Source organism: Lissotriton helveticus, chromosome 8 (assembly GCF_964261635.1).
Source record: "Lissotriton helveticus chromosome 8, aLisHel1.1, whole genome shotgun sequence".
Classification (NCBI taxonomy): Eukaryota; Metazoa; Chordata; class Amphibia; order Caudata; family Salamandridae; genus Lissotriton; species Lissotriton helveticus.
Window position 1 is genome coordinate 1,583,179,963 of NC_136069.1, and position 16,706 is coordinate 1,583,196,668.

The 16,706-nt window shown below is 45.2% G+C and overlaps 1 protein-coding gene across 1 annotated transcript in view; it reads left to right on the plus strand.

The window, feature by feature from the left end:
- Positions 1–16,706, plus strand: part of LOC144773529 (solute carrier organic anion transporter family member 2B1-like) — a 442,157-nt gene that overhangs the window by 196,128 nt on the left and 229,323 nt on the right. The window contains exon 6 of the mRNA XM_078658590.1: positions 13,212–13,310. Coding sequence (XP_078514716.1) covers positions 13,212–13,310 — 99 coding nt within the window. The remainder of the gene's footprint in view (positions 1–13,211; positions 13,311–16,706) is intronic.

The window sequence follows — 16,706 nt, forward strand, 5'->3', positions numbered from 1 at the left end:
AGAGCGCATGGTAACACCTCCCGGCGTGTCCCCGTCACAACTAATATATAATCTAAAAAAATATCTTAATTGTATACTTTATTTAAGTATTTATCATTTCTATAATTATTATAAATTACAATTATTAATTAATTATTATGAACAATTTCCCGCACACCCTTTACCCATACAAAAACACCACACACCGCAAGAAAATTTATATTACACAATTGACATAATTATCAATGCCTTATTAATATTAATCGGCAATTCATTATTAATTATAATTGATTTACCCCTACAAAACACACAACCTGCACCTGAAACATAACTATACAATCAACACAATTATGTATCAATTACATATTTCATAGTTATTACACATTATTTATTAATTAATTATAATTAATTTACATCCCACTCTATACCCCTACAAAACACACAACCTGCACCTGAAAGTTAATTGAAAAAAAATTATACAATTAACATAAATAGGAAAAATTATTTACAAATGTATTAGTAATTAATTATAAATAATTTACTTCCCACCCTGTACCTCTATAACCTCCACACTCTGCTACAGTAATACATATTCAAAATAATATATACAATTTAATTTCAAAACTACTCATGGTTAAAAACTATATTATAAACAGTTACAAAAAATAAACATTTTTTTTATAACTCATACAATTAAAATACATGCAACTAATTAAACAATGATACTCTTAAGAACAATATTTTTGTAAACTGTATTAATGATTTCAACATTTTTGTAAACTATATTCATGATTTCGATATTTGACTTTGGGCCTGGCAAGAGGTTTTTTTTGCCGGGTCAAAATGACAGTTTAAAACTTCACACACAGGCTCTGCAGTGAGTCATGTTTAAAGGCTACTTAATTGAGTGGCTCATTCAGTGCTGCAGATCCACTAGTTCAATTTAATATACAGGCCCTGGGCACAAGTACTGCTTGTCACAAGGGAATTATAAGTAATTTAAATATGCAAATTGGCTATAACTCAATTCTACCATGTTTTAAGCAGAGAGCACATGCACTTTAGCACTGGTTATGGTATTGTTCAAAGAGTCCTAAGGCCAACAAAAACGAATTCAGCAGAAACAGGAGGTCTGAAGGCAAAATGTTTTGGGAGGACCCTGCAGAGAGGACCATTTCCAACAATGAGCAGGATGCCTCTCAACTCTGACCATTTAGGACTTCTGCAAGAGCGCATGAAATCTAATGCAAGGCTGCAAGCTCAACTTTAGTTTGGCACCTCATATATAAATAATCAATCAAAAAGTAACTCCTGTTGCCTGTGTGTCTTGCGGCATGTAAAGTAGCCTGCTAAGAAGAATGTATGAGTGCTAAACATACATACTAAGGGGCCGATTCCGATCTCGGTCGGTAGGGTACCGAATCGGGTTCGGCATTAGCGGATCAGATTCGGAGGCTGAATTTCTGTCCGAGTCGTACACGGGTCCGGACGTCGAAGTACGATGTGAACAAGCGCAAAATCTCCGTCCGAATCGTTTCTGGGTCCGAACCGCTCCGTACGACTCGGTCACAAGCAAACCATGGCACGCAATGGAGACATTTCACGACCGAGCTAGTACGATGCTCGATTCGGACAGCCAGATCGAGTTGGAGCGTCCAGCTCGCAATAGCTCCAGGAGTTGGACTTCGAGGGTCCGCGTCAGTCCCTCCTTCACCCACAGCCTTACGACTCAGACAGAGGGGGAAACCCATGGGTCTCCCCAACACAGGCATGTACGGTGCAGGTGGCCCCGACGCGTACCCACTGTAGGGGCGCCCTTGTCCGCGATGTACCCATTCAATCAATGTGAGCCCATGTATGTGTCGTACGACAGGCTCCCATTGACTCCTATGGGAGTCTGACTGAACCGAGTCCGACAGCATATAGCCGCATCGTACTCGCTCGGTTGGACTGCAGGAGTCCGGATCGGTCAGAAAACACCCTGGATCCGGCTCGGTTGGAGTGCTTTCCGACCCTAGGTAGAAACATACTTTTGTCCGGATGGATAATAAACATGCCTCTGTGTGTCTGTTGCAGATTTCACTGTATGCATTTTCTGCTCACAAATGGGTTGTCACCAAAATTAGCCATCATTGGAATTATTGGCCCAAGTTTTGCTTGGGGGGCCTGTGATTTTCTGCGGCACACCATGATTGAGGCGCGATAAGGTTGCTCTCCATTACATTCTCTGGATCAATCAAGCACCAACTGGACTGTGACTTCCTTTAATGTTTTTTTCCTTTCCTCACTATAAAGTTTAAAATAGTTTAGCACTATGCCTTCTGTGTTTAGTGATAAGCCAGGTGAAGGTTAGAGAAGGGGTGCCTGCCCTCCATAATGGGGTTGTCCAATATGTATGCTCTTCAGACACCTGACCAGCCCAAAATATCATGTTACAAAAACTCAATGAGTGTGGGGGTGGTGAACCGGGCTGGTATTTTGTGTGTGTGTAGTGTTTCCAAAAAGGCTGAACCATCAAACAACGAAATAGGGGCAACGAGCAATGTGGCGGGAAAAACTACAGCATTAATCAATAGAGAGGGGTGGGAGGGATAGCGGCAACAACAGGTTTGGCTGGACAGTGGAAGGCCACAATCAAACTAAATTAATGTGTGCTTTGTCCATGCATCACAGAAAGGAAAAAACATGATGCTTTGCGCTGCCTAATAAGAATGATTCCAACAAATGGTAAGCAGTGTAATGATGGTGTATCCTTCTTTCTGTCTTAACCAGGGCTTTTAGTAGGATGAAAAAACTGGGGGGGTCTCTCAGAGGGGTGTGGCCAATGTAATTAAGGGAGGGGCTTGAAACACAAGTTAAAAATATGTGCTCAGCATAGTGTGTCGCCCTACCTGTGTTTTGCTGTTTCTGTCATTGGATCCATATATATGATGCAACAAGTAAAACCATACCTACAAGTCAGGACAATTCGGTTGTTAGTTGCATAAGATAAATATGCGGCAACTATGCGTGTATATAATATTGAAAAAGATTCCACTTTAAAGCCCTGGTGACACCACAACAATGCTTCAGCTCCTGAGTTTCAAAAAGAGAAGGGATATCCAGAGAGAAAAGAACTCTCTTTAAAGGGTTTCCCTTCCCCTACAACCATCAAATGGCATTACATCATGCCGTAACTTCTCCACTAGTGAGAAGTTAGCAGTGTGAGCACTTGCACATCATGTGCCTGCTACCACTGCAGTCTGGAAAAAATGGACGCCTGTGGAAGGGAAAAAACACAGCCCGACAGAGACCCGTTTGGAGGCCCCCTTTAAAAAACTGCTGGTGCTCAGCACCAGTGAGACCCGCCCACTTAAAGCCCTGGTCTTAACCCTGTAACTTCTACGTAACTTGATCAGTAGCATTTTTGTAAGTATCTGTAAAATCCGTTTAGTATGTCTGTCTATGGTAAAACATTGTGAATTCCATGTAACTTTTATTTTTCTAATCGTATGAAAACTAAGATGTGGTCATGAAATGTGCCCGCACTAGAGACACATTTCTAAGTTTCTTCCATTATGCGCTGAAAGTCATATACTGCTCTTTCTAGGCCAAATTGCACTCTGTGGTACTGAAATATACTCTCCGTTGTCACAGAGGCGGTTAAGTGTTTAGATTGTTTTGCAAGTTCCTCCCGGTGATAAGCACTCACCAAATTGGGCATAGAAGATATCAATGCCCCTGCCAAAGTTACGTCAGCTTGCGCAGATTTGGCAATAGATACTTGTCAATCATTATTTTGTTGTTTGAAAACATAAGCCAATGCTGCTAAAATCAGTATGACCGGAGGTCTGAAACAAGGTTGCGTATTGACTCCCCTCTTTATTAACTTGTACACTGCAGATATGGGAAATGCTCTTGCCCACAGCAGCCTGGCAACCCCTTGACTAGGCAACCGTTGTGTACACATTCTGCAGTGTGCAGATGACATTGTCATCCTGGACCATACTAAAGTGGGCCTTCAACGAGCCTTGCCCAGTTTATATGAATACAGCACTGCAAACTTTCTTACCATCAATCCAGAAAAGACAAAGATTATAACAATAGGGAGGCAAAAGCATAAAAAACAGATCACCTGTAATGTAGGCCTTAGGTCTATTAACTCAGTGCAGAAATATAAGTACTTGGGGGTCTGGTTTACAGAAATAGCAAGACCAACCGCCCATAAAAGGGAATTGACCACTAAATCGACTGCCACAAGCTAAAAAAAACCTCAGCCGTGGACATCAGAAAGGTCACACAAGCGTCTCCTCTCCCAGGACTTTCGTACGGGCATCAAGCATTTCCTGGAGCCTGCTCAGAAATCCTAGAGCGGGTTCAAAGTGTGGCCTATAAAAAGATTTTTCTACTTCCAATACATCTATCTAGGGCGAGACTCAGGTTGGAGCTCAGACTAGTCAAACAATCTCTATCTCTTGAGGCCAATTTTCCAAAATTTACACCCGAATCCTAAAATCTCCAAGGGATTCCTTAAAGAGCCACCTTGCAGACATATTCGAAAAAAACGGATCACCATGGAATAAACAGCTTACGAGAGCCATGACCTCCCTGAAAAAGAACAAACTAGCACTTGATCTTCCCTGCATTTCATAAGCCACCCTGAAATCGCGCATTAATAAACAAATTCAGCTAGTCTCCTTCCAGCAGGATCATGCCACACTAAAAACATTATCTTTTCTGATTCCATTAAATTATTCATACACAATAAACAAACCTCAGCCCTGCCTTACTGTCATGCTCACCCCCAAAGCCAGGAGAGAGATCTGTGTATCGACTTTTGGCAGTGCCAATTATGGACTTTGGGAGGGCCGGGGCAAGCCGAAATACAGAAGGAACGTGCCGGCTGTGTGATTTCAATCACGATTCTTGGCTTCATCTTTGGTGCTGCTGTCCGTCTTTAGCCACAGAAAGGAGGCTTCTTTTGAAAGAACTCTGCCTGAGAGAAAAAGCAACCACCTGTCATGAACCCTCGCAAGTATGCTTCACCCAAAAAGAACCTTATATCTTGGCACGTTGTGGAAGAGTTGTCCAATTGATCAGAGAAGCTATATACCCGAGAGCTGCCCCTCGGTCTAACCCCCGCAAGATTCAAATGTTGATACTGAACTATTTAAAAAAACGCATGGGCACTGTAACAAAATAATCCCAGTGGATGTGAGGAGTGAGATGGCTGTTACTCTCATAGGGGACTGTTGGAAAGGCGATCCCCGGGGAGGCAGAATATGTCTGACTGACCACCCCGAGATCCACCTCTCCTTCGGGAGAAGGCCGAGCGCCGTCGAGAGGCCCCCTTGGCGAGGCTCCTCCCCTAGAATCGTAACAGTCGAGCAATACCACCACTACCAAGGGACACCGGACAAGAGGGTAGATTCTTAGAGCCTTTATCAGCAATAACGGTAGGTTCTCTCAGCAATATGTACAAACGGATCGAGGGATCCTTAATGTCTCGGTACTGTGGGAAGGGGGTAGCGGGATAGTCTTAATACCAGCCTGGCACGGGGATACCCGGTGCACAACTCTCAATCCTCGAGCTGGGGGGTTCCGCAAGGTCGAGCCGCGACGTCGTCAGCAGGGCTCCGAAGATGGTTCAGCGAGGTCGGGCCGTGACAGCGTCAGCAGGGCTCCGAGGATGGTTCAGCGAGGTCGGGCCGCGACAGCGTCAGCAGGGCTCCGAGGATGGGTCAGCGAGGTCGGGCAGCGACAGCGTCAGCAGGGCTCCGAGGATGGTTCAGCGAGGTCGGGCCGCGACAGCGTCAGCAGGGCTCCGAGGATGGTTCAGCGAGGTCGGGCCGCGACAGCGTCAGCAGAGCTCCAATGATGGTTCAGCGAGGTCGGGCCGCGACAGCGTCAGCAGGGCTCCGAGGATGGTTCAGCGAGGTCGGGCCGCGACAGCGTCAGCAGGGCTCCGATGTTCTAGGGTTTAAAGTAGCGAGTTCTTCTCAGGATCAGCCGCAATTCAATCAGCAGGGCTCTCGACTCCAAGATACAACTACCGACCCATTCCAGAGCTGCCCCAGATATAGGTCTGGAGTCCTTTGATGTCCGGACCCTCGCGCCTGGGGGTCAGAGGGGCCGTGATGAGAGTGTCCAGACACCCAGCAGGGGGGTGGAGCCAGCGCCCATGGAGGCCGGAGGGTGATCGAAACCAGGTGTCCGGGGGCGGCTGGAGGGCCATCGAAACTCCCCTCCTCCTTGATCCGTCAAGTGGCCGCTTTACCACCTGGTCGGATCTTGGTGCGGTGCCTCGATGTCGGGGCTTTGTGGGGCTGCGGCCGAGGTCGGGCCGAGGCCTCGTGGCCCGGACGTGGAGGGGCCAAGATGGAGTCGGGCCGGAGATGGCGGCCCGGGGTCGGACCCGCAGAGTGGGGCGAGTAAGGGTCGCCGTGTTCCTGAGGGGGAGAGCCGGGGGTCGCCCGGAGTGGCGGCTCCCGTTGAAGTCTGGAGAGGGTAGCTTCAGGGAGGAGATCAGGGGTCGATGCTGTCCAGGGCCCGCCATGCGGGAGGAGTGGGACCACGCCACGAGGCCGGGTCCAACAGGGACCATCCACATATGTGAGGAAGCCAAGAGATAAACGGCAGGACATAATCAATGCACGTATCTTGAGATTTTAATGTTTATGATCTTTGTTGTGTTCTTTTAATAGTTTTATTGTTATGCAATGGTTTTAATTAACTTATGCAAAAAATAACTTTACCTTACCCTGCAATAAGCCAATGCACAATCTCATTTCTCCCAAGCTTTTCGAGGACATTACCATGGGAGACACCCAAGGTGAGGATTCGATTGGCTCGATAATCTCAATTAAGCACAACTCTTCCACCATGGCTTTCCATTTCCATCTGTTTATTAATGATAAAGTCCAAACTTTATGTAAGATTGAAATTACCTTATCCTTTAAAATGCTTTTGCACTTAAATCCCTCAAATCTGCCCAAATATTTAAACAGGTTGTAAAGTTTCTGTTTCAACTTGACCTGTTTCCTCCAATCCTTGTCACCAATAGCAGAAACAGGAGTAACAGTATTTGGGTCAAGATTCATTCCCAAGTCTTGTTGATGAGGCCACCTAAGAATTGGGTCTCACTTTTCAGCCACATAGACTCACCCAGTAGTTTTTCTTGCCTTGAATTGTAACTCCACCCAAAAGTAACCAATCAACTCAATCGGATCATCTATATAACCACCAAATGGCAGCAGCTGTCACCCCACACATCATACACTAACGTCTTCCCAAGAATTGTGTAGCATATGAAAAAATCAACCATCATCATACATGCTTCCCATCCATACGAATATTACATGTGAGAAATCCTGTATGTTTGCCATCCCCAACACTTTAAGATTCAAGGCTGTAACCTCCTCGGCTTCATTCATAACACAAATTATTTTGTTACTGTAATTTGCTGTGCACACTTTTCTCCCGATTGCAAATTTTATCTACTGCAAGACAACTTTTGAAATTCCTCACATGGAAATAGCTCCCACACCTATACAAATTAATGCCAGTAATTTTCTGTTCCTCTCTCATGCCCTTACTTCCTCTTTTGCTACTCAATAGTCAAATCACTTAAGGTTTCACTATTTTTCATCAACTTACTTTTTCACGCTCATGAACTCCTATTTAATGGACAATTCATTCATATAGTTCAAGACATTTTGCAATATTTATAGTGGCACTCAAAGTTATCCCTGGCCCTACCCATATTCTTTCTTGCACTTTATTACTCTTTCTTTTGATTAAGATTCGACCTTAATACTTGGCCACAACACATAATTTTAAATTTACAGCTAATTGCCTCAGCTCTTGGAAACACACCCTTCAATTGTTTAATCATTTATGTGTGCCCTGGAATGACATTTTAATCTCTCCATGACAGTATTTATTTTTTTTGCAATATCATAAATTCAACTTTCTTACTGTATACTCAAAAACGTTTTCTATCTATTGCCGGCATTGCAAAGTATTCTTTCAAACCTGACCCACCTGAGCTCTATTTAAGCAAAAACAATTTCCTCTGTGGAGTGCACCTGTCCGCTTCAAGCTTACCATAGTTCTTGTTCCATGTGAAGGTTCACAATCATGCTGCAGAAAGAATGGTGGTGTTGAAATATTGGCTATTGTGCACAACTAAATGGCCAGGAAAATTAAAATGTACTTAAGAAATTATCCGGCTTTTTAATGAGAGGCTTGCGCTGCCGGAGCATTACCTTTTTTTGAAGCTCTGGCAACATAAGACTCTCAATCATATCAATGAGGCGACGCAAAGCCACTCTGAGTTGTTTTGCATGGCCTCATAAATATGGAGTAAGACAAAGCAGTGCAAGGTGTTGACTTGCCTTACTCTGAGTCAAGGAGGCATTCCATTGGCAATGAAGTGTGTTTTCCCACGCCCTCATGGATTTTGATGCTGCCCCATGTTTACCTAATCATGTAAACCTGGGGCAGCACCAAAAACTTACGCCTCCCCACAGCAGGCATGACGAGGAGAAATTTTTTATTTATCTTCATTGTGTCCTCTTTCTACATGTGCTGTATTATTCAGCACACATGGAAAGAGGAAAACGTCTTTTTGGCATGTTTTTGTGCTGGAAGGTGCACCTTTCTGCACAGAAACAATACTGCCTGTAACAGAGGCACGTTTGCATCATTGTGCAAGGGTGCCTACGTTGGTGTTAGGCAGAAAATTGTGCTCCAGCACAGGGGGAACGGACAAGATTGCACCATTATTTCATAAATACGGTGCATTTGTGCCCTCTTGAATTGGCGTAGGACAGCACAGCAAGTAGACTTGTGGAGCTGCCCTATGCCACTTTCTCATAAATGAGGCCCTATATTTCTATCATAAAGAAACAAAATGCTATACAAGCAGAAGCTGCAGACCTAAACTCACTGATATTATTGTCTTTGGTGAACACAAACATAAAAACTTCTTATTTTCTATTAAATATTTGTGTCGCTGAGGATGAAAGAATAAACATTTCATTCACTAGCAGCAGCCAGTACCTTCTCAAATCTGAGGACTTTTTATACCCCTCCTCTCAATTATTCTCCACGGAGAGCATGTGGAGAGTGTAAGAAAATACTTTATTTGTTGAAGGAGGTGAGAACCCCCTTCAAAGAATAATCACAGTCCTTATCAGGGTGAGCCCCAAAAGTAACTAAATAAACCTGTGGTTCCTCTAGCAGCTTGCCACAAAAGCAGTCAGGCTTAACTTAGAAGCAAAGTGTATAGGATTTATACATCACTCAGGACAGAGTGTGTCCCGCTGGAGGGTTCACCTTTTGACTTTAATGTGGGGTCTGCACACCATTGCTTCGCTCTGCATCACTCGGCATCACTTGGAGTTGGATCCAGTGGAGCCTTTGGTGAGGAGAGGCATGGATCTGAGGGGCTATGCTTCATGGTGGAGTCAGTTAAGCCTTCAGTCAGGATCTGTGTGGCATGGCTCTGCAACACTCAGCATTGGAGCTGCTAACGCCCTTGATTAGAAGCTGGACAGCTCTGCCGAAATTTTTCGGCACTGTGCGTTGGATGCAGTGAAACCTTCAGTATGGCAGGGAGAAGAACATACTGACTCCAGTCAAAACATTGAGGAAAGCACTTGTGGGTCAGGACCCTTTCCCTGCAGAGAGGAGAGAACCAGGTCAAATCCAGTTGGGTCTGGCCAGCTAGAAAGCTGAAAAGTCCTCTGGAAGCTTGGTGTGTCCCTATAGCTCAAACAGGAGGTCAGACAACTGACCCTTGGAGTCACTTCTGGGGTCCTAGAGGCAAGACAAGCAGGCCAGGTCTTTCCTCTTCAGATAGCAGTGCAGTCCTTCTTCTGCATCGTCTAAGGTCTAGGAGTGTTCTTAATTCAGGTTCTGGGAATGAAACTTTTAAACTCAGTGTAAGCCTTTGGGTGGGAAACACCCTTTGTCTAACCCTAAAACTGGTTCTGGTCAGTTCTTCTATTTCCAGTGGGTTCACCTTTAGCTTGTATTGTGAAACAAAGGGCAGGCAGGCCCAGGTGTGAGGTGTATCTGCCAGTGACAAGATAGGCACCTTCCGCAGTCAGGAAGGGCTCAGGAAATCACCCAGACTACTCTTTGAAGTGATATAAGGGCAGGGGCCCAGCTACTCCCCACTTATTCTAACAGATAGACCTTCACCTCTCCAAGCCCAGGCCCTTTTGTCTACTGTTAGCTTGTGTTGTTTATTTGATGTCACTCAGACACCTGTGGTGAAAAACGTCCCCGTAATTCACTATTATGCTTCTTTAATTCTTAATGCTATCAGGAAAACCCTGCCTCAATAGCACATTCCTCAATCATAAGGTGTTTCATGAAAGGTTGACTGACATTGAGTCCAACGGAGAGCTTCAGTATTGCAGCTCCCTACTTTTTTCTTTTGCATATTTATATAGCGCCAACTCGACCCGAAGGTATTGGAGCGCTTTACATGAGCACCGGTTACTTACACATTCAGGCACGGGGAGATTAGGTGATTTGCCCAGAAACACATGATGTGGACGCTACCCCGAGGCTCGAACTCTGGTTACCTGCACCAAAGTCGGTAGTCAAGCCGACTGACCACATCCTCTCCCCACTTCACTTTCCTCTTATTGTAAAACTCTCCACCGTCAATGGCTCTGTTCTTTGCACCAGCAATTCATGTCAGCACAAAGTGAAAATTAATTGCAGATGCCACTACTGCAATGATGAATGGGAACTTTACATGCTGCCACATGTAGGGGACACTTACAATGCAGCCATGAAAGGCTCCGCCAGTCAGAATGCAGCAAGTAAACTCAAAGGCAGGCCTTTCTGGCCTTGAGATTATGATGACGGTTTCCGACATGGACTACATGACAGTCTCTCTGACATGGAAACCATGCCAGAAAGTGCCTTTGAGGCCCCCGAACATCGCCCGCTTTGGTGCACAGCTTCCGGTTGGAGGCCGAGGGGCACCTATGTAGCCCCCCTGTTGATCCCTGCACCTTGTGGCAGGCACCTCCAGGTGCCTGCCACGGGGGTGCAGGGATGAACCACACTTCCCATTTTACTATGGCAGCATGCATTACGACCTGTTTATGACCAGGATGCATGCTCCTATAGTAAAATATAGGAACCCAACTGAATGCGTTGTTGGGCGGAAATGATTCCACCCGACATCTTAATGAGCACCGTAGTGTTCTGCAATCTGCTACAATAATGTTGTCTGCTCCTGTCTCCAACTATACAAAGACACACTTACTGAGGTGTAATGATGAATGACTAATGTATTCCTTAAACAGTAGCAGACAAGTAGAAATCTCCTGCTTCAACCATCAAGTAGAGTCCTCTATTACATTTTACCCCAAAAGTTCACCCACAAGGTCTAAGTTAAACCATAATAAATAATAATAATAATAATAAAAGGCATTTGTGGAGCGCAAAGCTACCCCAAACGGAATGTCCCGGTGCTGTTGCAGACAGGGGGCAGGGAGAGGTGGCGCACAGAACTAGTCATTCCGGCTACAGAGCCAGGTTTTCAGGGACTTGCGGAATTCCTGTTCTGACTGTATCATGCGCATATGGGGAGGTAGGTTGTTCCAGCATTTGGTGGCACCCACCTCGAATGTTCTACCTCCAATTCTAGCTTTTGCAAATCGGGGAGTGGAGAGAAAGCATTTTTTTGCTACACCTTAAAGATCTGGTTTGTTGATAGGGTCGGAGTCTCCTCCTCAAATAGATCGGTCCTTTTCCTTTGTCTGCCCGATATGTCAATGCTTTAAATTCATTCGGTTTGGCTACAGGCAGCCAGTGAAGTTGCCGAAGATATGGGGAGATGTGGTGTTGAAGTGGGACACCGCAGACCAGACGGGCTGCGGCGTGTTGAATGATCTGGAGTCTACGGATCATGCCCAGCATAAGGCCCATGTAGAGGCCATTCGCACAATCAAGGTGACTGGTTGCATTAGGCAGAAAGTTGATACATTTCCTAATAGTTTTAATTTTGCCAAAGCAGGCTGCTGAGACCGTTTGAACATGTGTTGAGAGGGACAAATCTTTGTCCCATCTCACAGCTAAAATTTTGACTGAGTCCTTAGGAGTAGGAGCATTACCCAGTTAAAAATGCCACCAAGCATTAGGCGGGGGAGGGGAAGGTTGATTAAAGAACAGAATCTCGGTCTTATCCGCGTTAAGTTTTTAAAAACTGCAGTTCATCCAGACGGCGATGTTCCTGAGGCATTCTTTTAGCGGGTCGAAGGTGAAGGCTGACACACCACTAAAGGTGAACAGTAACTGAGTATCATCCGCGTATGATGTTACTTTAATCCCAGTTTTGGAGATAAGCTCCGCCAGGGGAGTTAGATAGACACTGAAGAGGAGCGGGCTCAAGGATGAGCCCTGGGGAACTCCCAATTTAAGAGGTTTGGCGGGTGAGGTGAAGGGGTGAGTCAGTACCTGTTGCTTACGGCCATGTAGAAAGGATGATAGCCAATTCATCACAGTTCCCTGGATGCCTATGTCCTTTAGACGATCTAATAGGACGGGGTGAGAGACTTTGTTGAATGCTGCAGATAAATTCAACAGCACCAACATAGCCTTGGAACCTCCATCCACAGCCCACCGTATGGAGTTAGCCATTTCAATCAAAACAGATTCCGTGCTGAATCCTGAGTGGAAGCCATACTGGGATTCATAAAGGAGGCTGTTAGTCTCAATAAATCCAGCCAGTTGCTGGTGCACTAATTTCTCTAGAACCTTCGCTGGAGCGGGGAGCAGAGAGATAGGTCTAAAATTGCTAGTGATTTCAGGGTCATCGTTGGATTTTTTTTAGTATGGGTAGAAGAATGGCATGTTTCCAGGCTGAAGGGTAGAGACCCTGTCTGAGTGAAGAATTCCAGATGGCATTTAGATGGGGATAAGACACTCCGCTAGGGCACTATACTATTGAGCTGGCCAGGTGAAACCAGGGGACCCTGATTTACACTTCTGCATTTCAGTCAGCAGGGCTTGGACAGAGATCTCATCAAATTCTGAGAAGACTGCCTTCAGAGTCTGCTCCAGCACTGCCCCTCTGTGAATCTCTATTGCGATAGCAAAATCAAATGTTACTATATGCTCCCGTATGAGTGTTGCCTTGCCAATTTGTTGCACAATTTTTATCAAAACCTTATCTACTTTTGAATTATCTGTAGAAATTATATTTAAATGTTTTGTTTTGCCAGGTATACTCTTTGCAGTAACTTTCATGGGCCCTGGGGCCGCCTACATATTGGGATCCGCCCTTTTGCGCTATTATGTGGACATAGACAAAATCCCATCAGGTAGGTTGACTGCTTTTGCTGGCTTTTGCATTCACTACAATGTACTTCAGTGGATCTTTGTTTGGCAACAGAATTATGAATAGTGCCATTTGTACAGAACAACATGATGATGCCAAAAGAAATAAAGAAATTGAATGTCAGGGTCGTTCATTAGATCCGAGAAGGTATTTTGAAATAAAAGAAACATAAGTGTTGTTTGCTCTTGGATTGGTTCCTAATTCTACATCCTGCCTCAGTAACTGTCTCATCTGCATTTATACAATTTGCTGGAACTATGACTGACTTGTTTCTTCTCATACAGATTATATTTTTAATTTCACACCACAGGGTTGGAGGAGAGAAACCCAATCCTAGCAACTCAGAGTTTTGGGCCCTAACTTAGCCGACACCTTGGGAAACCCAGCAAACATGCACATTTAAAAAAAGTAGACACTGCGCTGAATTCAGGATGGGTTGATTAGCGTGGATTTCATGAGTTTTTGTACCTGCAGTGCTCTGCAAGATTTGAGGTTTGCAGGGTATCCTGGATAATAAAACCTCATGGGATTCACACATGGTACTCTGGAATCCCCAGGTTGTCTACTTTTCCAAAATGTCTGTGGTTGGGAAGTTTCTATGAGTGACTACAGAGTACAGCCCCAAATCCCGCAGCTACCCCTATTGCTGATCTCTCCATGTAGCACTTTAGGGCCATTTGTGTCAAGGTCTCTTGCCCACCCACAGAAGTGAGGTACCATTTTTATCAGGAGACTTGTGGAATGCCGTGTGATAGAAACTTTGTGTCTCACTCCAGATTCCAGATGTTTTTCTCACTGAAATGTGTGTTTTTGTTTGAGGTTGCAGGGCATTGTGGACACCTCCACCCCACTAATTGTATTCAAAAAATAAATCTATGGTGCCGAGTGGGCTTTCTGCCTCCCCTCCAACAAGGGGGGAGAGTGACAGAAAGACTGTTTCCCTTTTATTAGGGGTGAGGGCATTGTCATGCCCATTCTGGCCATTCCCCACCCTTCTGTTATTTGTTTTTTTTAATCCCTGGTGCCTCCTGGACTTCTTGTCCCCCAAGTGGGAGTAGGGACACAGATTGGGGGAAACGGATTTCTGATCACATGGACAAGGTAGAAGATTGTGTGACCAACCATCCCACCGGGGTAAGGTGACTCCTCTATGAAAAGTCGAAACCTGAGTATAATAAAGTGCTGATAGTGCTGTGAATCATGTACAAAGAATGGTTGAATGCTCTAAGTCGCTTGAGCTGCAGGTATCAGGTAAACACAGGGTGACTCAGTTACCTTTGACCACCTGTTATCCTCCCAGTGAGCATAGCACATGGACCTGGGCTTTTTTTTAATCCAGCATAGAAAGAGTTCTTGAGGGCTCTTTGAACAAGTCCCGCCTGCCCAGGGACATGGGCATCTCCCTGATACTCCTCAGGCAGGTAGTCTCCAAACCCCAGGACATTGACAAACAGTCCTCAATTATCACTAGTTTTAGAGATAGGGCCTCATTAGTCCAGACGCTACAGCATTGTGGTGTGTACTTTAAATATATTCAAGATATAAAAGCCCTTGCTCTTAATAACAATAAAGGTGGCAGTAGAAGGTTGAAGGGCCAGTAAGCTGTGGGTAAATTGTTCCTAACTTCTAGCTTTGGAAGCTAGGAAACTCTGCGGTTAAAGGTTACCTCTAGTTATTTAAAATGACCTGTGTGTTTTACAGGGCTAGCATGAAGCTTAAAGGTTGGTATCAGGTCCCTCCTATATCCAGAAGGCATTACGAAGGACTTAACAGTATTTATTCTCATATAGAAACCCTCTATAAAGGAGATGAAGGCATCTAAGAGGTGCTGCAGTGCAACAGAAGTGAGGCCGATGATGATAGCAATGTCAGCATATAATAAGGCTGGCATGGACGCTTCCCAATCTGTCCCCGCACCTTTGCACTAACTCCATCACCAGATGGTTACAATAGAGGGAAAATAGGTAAGGTGCAAGGACACACCCTTGCCTGACACCCCTACTATCTCTACTTGTTTAAGGGTACTCTTTCCCAGCCTGAAACAAACTACAGCTATGTATATTTCTCGACTGGTATTAATAATGGGTCTATAAATGCCCAGGTCTTCCATCATGCCCCATAGTTTAGTGTAGGATACACAATAAGAGGAGTTGGGAAAATCCTTAAAACCCAGATGCAAGGAACCGCTCTTAGCGACTGTGTTCTGCCCCAAAAGAAGACAAAGTTAGATAGATTGATCTTCCATCTGTATCCCTCTCCTAAACCTCTATTGAATATTTGAAAAAGGTTCCATTCTCTTCTGCCCATGACTCAAGGCATTACAGTAAGACACAGCACAGAACCTTCCGTGGAGTCCAGTAGAGATACCCGGTGATAACAATTAGGGTCCCCTCGATTCCCTTTCTAGAAGATCAATACTATTAGCGAGTCGGACCATGAAGGGATCTTAGGGGAAGAGCTTACTGCTCTAAAAAGGTGGCTAACAAGAAACTTAGGAGATAAGGGGCATATTATCAAGCAGGGATTAAAAATGATCGCCGTTTTAGTGGCAGAAAACTGCAGCTAAAGCGGCGAAAATGGGCTTGATAATATGGCCTTGTGAATTCCAATAGAAAACCATGTTCTGGTGTGAACATGGGCTTCTATTGGAACTCTCCAGGGCATATTATCAAGCCCATTATCACAGCTTTAGTGGCAGTTTTCTGCCGCCATAACAGCAATAATTTTTACGCCCTGCTTGATACTAGGCCCCTATATTATGCTCCTAACTTCTTGGTGATGTCCCTCTGTTTGCACAGTTATGGCTATCAGGGGTGTGGGGAGATGCTTGCAAAAGTCAGAGCCAGTGGCTCCTCACAAAATCCCGCCACCTGGGCATTAGAATTACTGGTGCTTGGCAACAATGGACTTTGATAAGTAGGTGGAATCAGTTGCAGCAGCTCAATTCTCCATAAGAAACATTTGTCCTTAAGCTTCAAGATAGGATTAGCTAGCTCCGGTGGTTGGGAAACATGGCGGCTGTTAGTAACAGTCGGCTGCAGGCTCTCTCCCTCATTCTCTGCAGATGGATGCTACTCAACCCCATGAATGGGCTAGTGTTGTGGCAATGTGAAGCCCTGATTTCCCGGCTAATTTTCTCAAATTCTCAGTTTTTCGTTTCCCGTCCTCTTTCATTGACGGGCTTCGCCTTGGTCTAAAGGCAGCGGCAAAGGCAGCAGTGGTGGGGTTGTTGCAGGGTGGTGTGTGGGCGGAGACTGCAGCATGGCTCGGCAGAGGCCGGCGGGCTACAGCCAGAATTGGCTTCCAGGGCAGCGGGGGCTGTGTAGCAGCAGCGTGCGCAACGGCCTATAAACCTCAAACCAGGCTTCTTCCCAGCTGC